At 35.7% G+C, this 11,205-nt stretch overlaps 1 protein-coding gene across 1 annotated transcript; it reads left to right on the forward strand.

Annotated features, from left to right (window-relative positions):
- The first annotated feature begins 720 nt into the window (after window positions 1-720).
- LOC18588602 (uncharacterized) lies at window positions 721-2,009 on the forward strand. The gene has a single exon (XM_007013118.3). The coding sequence runs from the start codon at window positions 1,123-1,125 to the stop codon at window positions 1,813-1,815; it is 693 nt and encodes a 230-aa protein (XP_007013180.3). The 5' UTR covers window positions 721-1,122; the 3' UTR covers window positions 1,816-2,009.
- The last annotated feature ends 9,196 nt before the right edge of the window (window positions 2,010-11,205 follow it).

An 11,205-nucleotide genomic window follows, 5' to 3' on the forward strand; every position in this document is an offset into this window, starting at 1 on the left:
TTCTTTTTGTAGTTATTTGTGCAGCAAAAAGGCTATGTCGACAACAACTAGAAAAGGTAGAAAATATATGGACAAAGCTGCAATACTGCAACACACCTTTTTTTTATTTTTTGTGATTTATGCAGGAAATAGAGTTTTACAGAGGAAAATGGTGGAAGTCCAGCTGGCTCCGTTATTCACGGGTAGGGATTTTGAGTACGAGCCTTGGTTCTCTGCAATTTCTACTGCATCACTCCAAAGTCTAAACGATAGAGATGACTCAATCAAATCAGAAGCTCGTTGAACAAATCAATCAATCGAAACATCCAAATGATTAGAAGTGGCAGACCAAAATTTGATTGGTAAAGCAGAATCCTTTCCTCCCGACGAAAGTATTCAAACTCTTTTTTAACTTATTCTGACAATGTCGGTCACAATCTTACGCAATTCTTCTTATGTTTACATTAGTTTATTATATCTCATGTAATAATTACTATTAGCAAATCGTGAATACAGTTACATGTACATTCGTACGTGGAGAAACAACGTCCAAATTAATCAATCAAAATTAGCTAAGGCGAGAGGTCCAATTCAACAACCAGGACCGCTCCTTTCTTCTTCCTAAAGAGGCTACACACCAACTCCACCATCAAAAGTAAAAGTGACGAAACTATCTTTGAAAATTATTAATTATTATTATAACAACGAAGAAGAAGCCATCAGGAATTAATTTAAGCTTCGATAAGAACTTTTGATATGTCTGATGATGAGCTGCGCCTAGTGGGGACTCTTTTGGTGAGCAAAGGGCAAAACACAAAGACAAGGAAGGAGCGTGTCAAGACAAAGAGTAAAAAAAGAAGACAATTAAAGTGGAACCCCAAAGAGGGAAAGGACCTTTCTCTTTTTCTATTGTTTCGAGTTTAACAGCCTTGAATTGAATTGAATGGTGGCTCCTTCTCTTCTTCTCTTATTTGTATAAAGAAATCTTCACCGATCATCACCGCTATCACCAAAGAAAGGAAGATAGCGAAACAAATAATTCACCTTTGAATGTCTTTGTTGCAGCTTGCAAAGAAGAATACAACAAAATCTACACTACTTGCTTCCCTGATCAGCAAAGGTGAAAAAGAGTAGTCGGTACCAATGCTGCTTAGAAATTCCATTTCCAACACCAAAAAGTTCTTTCAAAAAACCTTACAGAGTTTCAGGTCTTTATTCTCTGGTGGTGGTGTTGATTACCAAAAGCTACCCAAAACCTCTCCTTACAATCCCTCTTCTTTCAGTACTACTGCCGGCTTTGACATAAATGGCCCAACCAGTTACCAGCAAGACCTTGAAAATTTCTACACTGACTTCACTGACCGATGGGAATCGGATAAAGGCAAGGAAAAGAAGAGAAACAAGAAGAAGATAGTGTCAACTCCAACAGAACAACAAAAAGAAGGGGACAAAGGAGGTTTCACGCAGTTTACAAAGACGAGTCCGACGAAGAAGAATACAACACAAACAAGAGAGGGTAATGATGATCAGTCGACCAAAACGAGGAGTGCCAAGGTGGAAAAAAGGCAAGAAGATCCATATATGAAGAGTAATAGAGAAGCAAGGAGTTTGTCAGTGGCACAAAAGCTGAAGGAGCTAGAGATGATGGATATGAGCAATGTGGATCATGTTCTAGACATTGAAGAGGTTCTTCATTACTATTCTCGCCTGACATGCCCTGCCTACCTTGACATTCTCGACAAGTTTTTCATGGACATGTGCACAGAATTCTTGGGACCGCCTGCTTCTCCAAAAAGTGTCAATTCAAGACCAAAATTTCGATCAGTGAGAGCCTGATCAACCCTTTGCTTTTTTTTTTTTTTTTTCTTCTTTTTGCTTCTCTGGTTAGAGAATTTGGGACAGGTTAAGAATCGAAATTGTCACGGTGACTTCTTTTACTTTATTTTTTTCCCCTCTTTAATCATGTTTTAGTTGTGATTCGCTTTGTTTGTATTTGTCTCCAAACCATTAATTCTTTGAGTTCTTCTGTAAAGCTCTGTGCTTACTTAATTTCCTTGATTGATGCCATTAATTTGACACATGATTGCAAGAAAAGATATGAAATACCCTTGGGCTTATTGCATATTGATTATTAGACATGTTTCATTTGATCAGTTAAAATGATGATTTTGGAGCTTCTTTTCATCCCTTTGTGGGTGGTCAAGGGACTTGAAAGAGTGGACCGAGCTATCGAAGGAAGCTCTCACTTCTCCTCTTTTCGGTGTTGGGGTAGGGTAATGGGTTGGTCAAAAGAAAGAGCATCGTATATCAAAATGAACAATTTGTTCTCGCACTAAAATGCTAGCTAATCATTATAATAATCGATGCCCATTGTTCACAAAATATGGAATTTCTATATATTTTAATTTGATATTTGATTTTGAGGCAACATGAATTAAGCCGTTCAATCTTAGATTTATTTGCTTATCATTTTTGTTTCAAATATCTGTACTCCTTGATATGAGATAGTTATTGGACAAATTTAAGACTCCCAACTTGGTCTTGAACAAGTTGAAGACTTGAAATTAGGCAAAGGGTGTGTTGAATTAAAAGTTATCGAGTGGCCCGGAAAAGCGTCGATTCACGGCCTAATTATTCTCCGATGAGCTTGGTTGGGCAACATCTCTAGAAGCCCAAAAGAAAAAGCAATTGGAGGTCTCATTGGATACTTGCACAGAAATGGGCCCATCCATATTTCTTCAACGGATTGAACGTGTAAAACTCTAGGGAAAGAATTGTTTCTCCATATCCTGTGGGGTTTTACATCCATGATATGGAAAAATAAGGATTGAGGCCCAGGGCAGGCTTGTTAAAGAGAAAAAAAAACCACCCTGTTTGTAACTTTTCGATTTTCATAATAACTTATGAGGTTCCTATCAAAAAAGTAAAATAAAATAAAAGAAAAAAAAAAAACCTGTGAGGTACTAGAAGTCTAGAATCTAAATTATCTTTACACAATTGCAAACCACATACATTAGTCTATAATATGTATCAATCATGGAAGCCGGTTTACATACGTAATTTAAAAGTCTGTCGATAATGTATAAAATGATAAAACGATGATTCTTATCAGAGAATATGTTTACAGATTAAGTATTATTGTGGATCAAAACTACTGATAAGAAGATATTCATTGGGAGAAAAAGAGCAAAAGCTGTGAAAGGACAGTCATGTTGGAAAGACTTACAGTCATGCAAAAAGAAACTGTCAAAACTTATGGGGAAGAAGAGGCAATCATTACTGACTAAAAATACTTGTTCTAGATTTTTTTTTTCTATTTACTCGAAATAAGCTTGACAGGAGGTGTGATGTTTGCGAATAAGGGCTTGTTTCTTATACACAATAATTAAGAAAGCAACATCGGAATTGTCCTTGTTAAAAGCTGTAAACATCATAAGAGATAACTACGACTCTTTTTTTTTTTCTTTTGTTGTTTTTTGTATAATTGAATTGAAAGAACCAGAATACGACTTTGAGACCTTCCCTTTGAAATTGGAGAAAATGTGGTTTGAAATATTGAAGCAATATTTTTGTTTTTAGTAACACTTGTTTACCATTTTGATAAGGTAATAGTACTTGAAAACTTTTTTGTTCGGTATATGTATTTATCATTGAAACAAAAATAAACATGCATGTATTATGTAATATATGCTTATCCAATATGATGATTACAATTTTGGCACCTCTCTATAAGTTATTCATCTAATTTTCCATGTGGTTTAAATACACTGTTACCTCTTTTTTTTTTTTTTTTTGGGGGGGGGGGGGGGGGGGGGGGGGGTGTGGTGGTGGGGGGAAGAATATGGAGTGTGTTGATAATTTGTTGAGGGAAGATTGTAAGGGAATCAAAGTAAGGAAAGTCCAAAGTTCAGGAAATGTAGGCAGAAGAATCCTTTTAGCTTTCTTCCACTCATCAATTTGGTGGATCCCATCCCAACTCCCGACTTTAATTTCTCATGAAAAAAATTTGTAACTCCAAAGTTGGAAATGGAAACACTTTAAACATGGAATCTGAAATGTTACAATGATTTTGTTCTTTATTAGTATAGCGGGCTCTTTTTCACAAGCAAGAGGAGAATCCGCCAGTATATCCGGTGAGATTCCAACAAGATGGGAAAAAGACCAAGTTTTGCACTAAGCAAAAAAAAAAAAAAAAGGTGATGATCAAGTGGGATAACAGGAGAGAGTCTGCCCTTAAAGCAATCAATGTACAGTCTCCTCCAAACACGTTCGCCTGCAATGAAAAGAGAGGGATAAGGAACCATCTTTTCTCTCACCTGTCTCTCTCAAAGCACCTGCAGCTGAGAGAGAGGTGAGAGATGGGGTTGAATTTTTTTGGGGAGCTTCCTCTCTTTCATTCCCTAGTTTAACACATCATTCTGTTCAACTTGCATCTTTTATCACTCGCAAAAAGTGGTACAATAGTATTTGTTGTCCTTTTTTTGTTTTCTTTTTGGATTCCAGCAAATATTGAAATTCCTTCAAAAGAAAATCTTATCAAGCAATGACTGCTCTAGCTAGCTAGGCGCATGTTTTCTATTAGTAGTGTTCGTTTTTGCTTGTTATAGTAGTTCTCGGGTGTCCCTTTCATAGATTTGTAATTAATGATTTTGCTCTGCAAGGCAGGGATTTGATGCCTCGTGGCTAATCTACCGAGTAAACCTTTGACCTTGGCTGAGCTGGTTGTCCTATTAGAAAGAGTCGTTTTTGGCAAATTATGACTATTCTAGATTCTTTTTATTGTAATTTTGATACGTACCATGGCAAAATTCAAAGAGGCGAACAGATTGCATTCCAAACCTGTAAATATCAGCACCGCAAACCAAGTTAATAACTCACCATGGTTAATCTTGGTGTTGTTGTCCACTAGCTTGTATTACTTAGTTTTCATTTTAACCAATGGTTTGGATCTTAAGGCCAAATAGCAGTAACTTTTTCTTTATCAAAGTGATACATGATTGATCCTGAAACATGGATCAGTGAGTGTCCAGGAGAGGAAACAGTGGAAATAAACGCCCCATGAGCTTACAATTAACCATAAATGACATAGCACCTAACTTGAAGAAATTAAAGCGAAGTAGGACACTGGTGTACATCAGTTTTTTCAATCCTTATCTCCTGAATGCTTAATCTGATCCACTTTGATTGTAGAAAATTAACCTCAGATCAGTGCCGAGACCAGGAAGTGACAAGAACAGAGTGTCTTCCACAAATTAATAGCGGTAACTCTCTCGCATCCTTTAATCTCCCTAAATCAAACGTTAAGAGTTGTGGCGGCGAAATGGGTCTATGCCAAAGGAAAAAAAGCATCCATATACGACTAAACAGATAGCCGAATTATATCTTATTTTGACGTCTTTCAACACTCCTGCACTCATCTTAATGAAAGTAGCTGGAACTATACTTGGAACATTGAATCACCATTTAGTTGAAAGTCATATTAACAAATTCTTGTTTGTTTATATGGACACGAATAAGAAATGCAAGATCACATGCCAGCAGAGAGAAGCATAAAAAAAAAATTAGAGAGAGCGAGAGAGAGAGATTTGCTAAGGGGAATGAGCATGCAGCCTCCGTCCCCCCTTTCAACCTATCACTTTTGGGAACCCCATAACATGTGGAGTGAGAGATGGTCTAATGATTGAAGAAGACAAGTTGCAAGTGGTGGTCCCTTGTACCTTGTGTAAATATAATATTGCTCGAGAGAGAGAGATCGATGGGCAACGAGTCAGAGTCGTCCATCACAAAATTCCTTCCTCTCATTACTGATCGAATATCAGTCAGTGACGAGTCATTCTGCTGTAAGCACCCTCGCGCGCCTGCATGTCTTGGCCCTTTCAGCTACGTGATAAAGCGTATGCCAAAGCAAAAGAGAAACTTTTATATTTCATAACAAGATCATGTCAGCCTATTATCTATATGTACAACATCATTATACATATGTGACAAATCTGTTTGTTCAGAGAGTGCAAGATACGTCTAGGCTGCTACAGATTCGTTATTTTACTTTTCTTTCTTTGTATGTGTTCAAGGAAAGTTTAAATATAGATTTCTCACATTTGGGACAATGGATTGTGTTATGAAAATTGTCTAAGAAATAACAAAGATAAAATCTAAAAAAATTAAGTAAATAAAAAAATATAAAAATTTACATGATTCAGTCTCTTGTCTACGTCCACGGAGTGAAACTATTATTCTATTATTAAAAAATTAAAGTATAATAAATTGACCTCTATGGTTCTTCAAATCAATCTAAAATCTCTTACACACTCTTTCTCAATAACCTCCTAAAAACATTCACCCAAATCACTCTAGCTCCACTTAGAGCAAAAGATAGAGTTAAAAGTGTTCATTCTCTAGAGCTCTCAAAGCACTACTTATAATTCTAAAGCTTAGAGATCTATTTTTATAATATAAAATTTTAAAGTAAAATGTGATTAGGACTCGATGTGGAATAAGAAGTTTAAAACCATACAACTACTCAATATTGTACATAAATAAGAATCATAATCAAATAAGATCTAGAATTCTAGTCAACCTAAAACTCAACAAATCTCCATCTTTGACTTGAATTCAAACTCCTTAAACCTTTTCTTTAGTCGCAGCTAATTGCAACTTCCTAACTCCACCTACTTTTTAACACCTTGAACAACTCTCTAAGCATAAGATTTTCCAAATCATTGACCTTTATAATTACCACGACTACACATATTGAATCAAGCTTGATTAAGCACTCAATTTCACAAAATGGCCAATGCACCTGTGTAGCCGTCAAGTCAATGGCACTAATTAACTTCGAAAATGGACCTCGACAACCCTTTTAATTCACTAATGATAAAATTTTTCGTCCTTTCACTATCATTTACGCCATGGGAACCTTTCATCACCTCCTTGCCAAATGAAATCTCACTTTGGTAGCTACCATCTCCTGTGCACTGTTCCCATCCTTTCGAATCCTCACATTCTATACGATATAAGCCATTATACAAATTTCCCCTCATCAAGATCATGTTGCCTTGTGTGACTTTTACCACTCCATCACAAGCAGAATATTCATACCCTTTGGAGTTTAATAGGCTTAATTGTATTAAATTCTTACGCATCTTTGAGACATAGGCCACACCACCCAAAGAACGCACAATCCCATTAAATATTTTGATTTTCACCACTCCAAGACCCATGACCTTCACTATTGAGTTATTACCCAAAGTAAAATTCTCAGTCACCCCTTCTTAAAGTAAATCAAAACAATCTTTTTGATAACATACGTGAGAGGTAGAAGTAGAATCTAAATACCAATCAGAATTTTTATCCATATTTTCTGAGATTACAAAAATATCACAATCATCACCTTTAGCAACAAAAACACACTCACCTTTGTTCTTGTTACTTTCATCCCTTTTTGTAGGACAATCTCTTTTAATATATCCATACCCTTTGCATTGAAAGCATTAAACTGTAGTCACCCATTTAAAAAAATATAAAAAAATAAAATAAATAATAAAAAATAAAAAAATATAAAATAAAATAATGAAAAAAAAAGAATGGCTGGGCGTATGCCCAACCATCCCTTCCCCCAACCATCATGAGTGATGAGGTTCTGGTTACCAACTCCTTGGTGCCAGAACCCCATTACCGGATTGTCCAAATTTTTGGACAACTCAGCTTTTAAAAGATTCACAACCTACAAAAAAAGAAGGGGGCAGATTTTGAAAAATTAGAAAAAGCCAGATAAAAAAAAAACACCAATCTTGCAAAAACAAAAAAACTAGATCCATCAACAAAAAATCTCATTTTTTCTTCAAACAACTGACACCTACAAATCCAAAATACCCTAGTTTTCTACCAGCAGACTACCCTAGCCACAATAACAAAAGATCTAAAACCACAATCCACAACCAAAATAAAAAAATTAAAAAAAATAAAAAATACAATGATTGAAAAATGAGGGGGTTTGGTTGGAGGATTGGTAGCTCGTTTTTAGAGAGATTTGGAGGGGGTATTGTGCCGCCAGTGGGGTATTTAAGTTTGGGGTTTTCTGCTGTCGCCGGTCGATGAAAGGAGAGTTGTTTCGGGTGACCGGCGAAAGGAATGAAAGGGAGAGAGAAAATTTTGATTTAGGCAACATGAGAGGGAGAGACTGGTGGGTAGCCAGAGAGAGGGGAGGCCGTTGGCTTAAGGGAGAGAGGAAGAGAAAAAAAAAAGGTGAAAGTAGTGCCGCGCACCAGATCCGGCGACGACGGAGATCTGGCTGACGAAAGGGTCGATTTTAGAGAGAAGGGAGAGCATTTAGCCCGCTAGAGAGAGAAAATAAGAGAGGAAAATAAGAAAAGAGAGAAAAAAAGGGTTTATATACTAAGGCTTAGAGCCTAAACGACGTCGTTTGAGGGAGACTTGTGCACCAAAACGGTGCGTTTGGAGGGGAACCTAGTGGGCCAACAAAGTGGGCTTGGGGCGTTCCTTCCTTGGACTGGTCTTCTTGGGTCACTGCTTAAGCCTAAGTCAGGTAAAGGCTTTATTTTTGTAGATCTGTTATGACTCAGGTTGGTCCATTTTATTTGTTCTAAATTATTTTAGTATAAATTTTAAATTTTTTAGATGATAGTTTAAACTTACTAATATATTAAAACATATATAAAAAAATGTCTAGTTATAAAAAGCACTTAAACCTAAGAGAATATTTATTAAATATGTAAGTTTCGGTAAGTGAAATATATATATGTAAAACAAACAAAATAAATTACTAAATGAAATACGTTTATAGTAATAGATCTAGATAAATAAAAAAATAGAAACAAAAAATAATAAAAATAGATAAATGAATAAAGCAAATAGATAATTAAAAAATAGGATAAAATAATTAGTTATTTAATATAGATAAAGTAATCGTTTAAGTTTAGTACCAATGATGGGATGTCCATTCGGAGCGCGAGAAGTCGCAATTTCGAGTAAACTTCCCTAGGTTAGGGGTTTGGATTAAGACTCCACCAGTACGATGGGAGAGTCTTAATTTGGAATTCTAATGTTCCTAATTTTAAATAAAATAAAAAAATATATATTCAATCACCAATTAATCAAAATATACAAAACAAAATAAATAGAAAATTAGCAATAACAATAAATTCGTTAATCATAATACAAAAGTGGAAAATACATATTCAAAAAATAACAAATTACGGATAATAAAAAATAATAATACTTGGTCTAAAAATTTGATTTTTGAGTTTCGTATAATAAATAAGTATCTATATAGTTAAATATATATCAACATAGAAATGGTTAGACAAAAACAATCAATAAACGTAAATTATTTGTTTATAATAAACACACACAAAGAAGAAGTAGTAAATTTCGTGGGAAATAGAAAACGAACATAGAACCTACGAGTGCATCACGTATCATGGTCGCATTGTTAAATGTCATAGCATATAGATATATTCTGTATATGGGTCTAAACCTCGATGATGGGACTTTCCGATAAAGCTTGCGAAGGCGAGTTTCATCGGTAAACTCCTTAGGTGAAAAGATACCTCCGAACTCCACCAGTACGATGGGAGGGTCCGAAGAAATATCTTTAATAAAATGCTTTTACCCGTATTAGGATTTGCATTCATGAAAACACTATTTTTTTACTCACAAATGACTATCCCGATGATGGGATCTACCAAGTAAACTTGCGAAGGTGAGTTGCTAAGGTATTTCCCTAGGTGAGAGAATACTTTCGGATCCCACTAGTACGATGGGTGGATTTGAAAAGTACACTCAATAAAAGATTTAAGTTTGGCATTATCCCGATTTTATGCCACGTATTTCACAATTGCATCATGTGCATGTTAAACCCGTAAAAATAAAATAAAATATTCTAATAGAATATGAAATAAATAAATAACAATTAAGGAAACATAAGAATAAATTAATGGGTTAGGATAATATATGATTAAATGGTACCATTTGTGGAACGGGCGTCACGGAGGCGCTAATCCTTTCTCGTGTGTAACCGTATTCCCTAATTCAAATCTAAAGGATATGTAGACCAGTTTATCGTTCTTTCGACGAACCTAAAATTAATTTAGGATTTCGTTGAGTAGGACAAAATAGGGTGGCCAATCACACCTAAAAGAAAAAGATTGGTGGCGACTCCCAAATTTCACTCGCGTTTAGCGTTCGAGTTCCCGGACCTACACGTTATGACAGCTTGGCGACTCCGCTGGGGACACTAGAGAGTCGAGCCATAATTAATCATAGGTTATCTTAAAGCCGTAAATAATGTAGTGTTTTCTTTAAATTTGAGCATTTTTTTTGGCATTATGGTTTTGTGCATTAATTGTTTTATGATCTTTATTTTGTTGTTTTGTTTAAATTGTGGGGCATTTAGGATAGAGGGATGTGAGATTGTTCGTCAAAGGCCGGTATGTTCCTTTTCACACAAAACACGTTTTGCGTTCATGCATAAGCTTTCTACCCGAGCTTTGTCCTTAATTAGGAAGGGGTTAAGTAGCTATGCTTTCGTGAGGTGATAACCTCCGCATAGGCTAGTGAAAACTCCCACTCAGATCAAACCTAGTCTGTTTGAAGCCTTGAATGGATGAGGACCGGTGTGCCGGTGTGCCGGTGTGCCTTACTAGTCCATGTGGATGACAGTGAGGAGCGATCTGGGAACCTTTTGCTCCATTTTTTACCTAAGCTCAGCATGTAACATACTGAGAGTCGCCTTGCCTAGGTAGAGTTTTACCCGTGAGAATATACCCTTTAATTAAGCACACATGATGGAATTTTCATAGTCCCTTTGTCTTGAATTCTTCTCCGTAAAGTAATGAAGGTATCATGCTATTAATTATTTTCATCTTTTTAATCAGAATTACTTTTGGGATTTTTAATTACTGTACTAACTTGAACTTGCTATCCTTTTCATTTTGCATATGCATGTTTGCATCATAATTTTGCATATAGGAAAAGTATGTCACCTGAAAACCATTAACGGAGTAGATGTAAAAGATGACTCCTAAATTGCAACAAGAAATAATAGCTTATGCACTGAATTAGTTTGTTGAAGGGTGTTATGTGACAGATACTTTTAGTACATGATCATTCATCTATACATGCATAAATCCTTATTTCATGATAATAAGTATTTTCGCTTGTAAATAAAGAAGAAAAAGATTGGTGGTGACTCCTAAATTTCACTTA

This window comes from Theobroma cacao, chromosome 9, assembly GCF_053813885.1.
Source record: "Theobroma cacao isolate CCN51 chromosome 9, ASM5381388v1, whole genome shotgun sequence".
In the NCBI taxonomy this organism is placed as follows: Eukaryota; Viridiplantae; Streptophyta; class Magnoliopsida; order Malvales; family Malvaceae; genus Theobroma; species Theobroma cacao.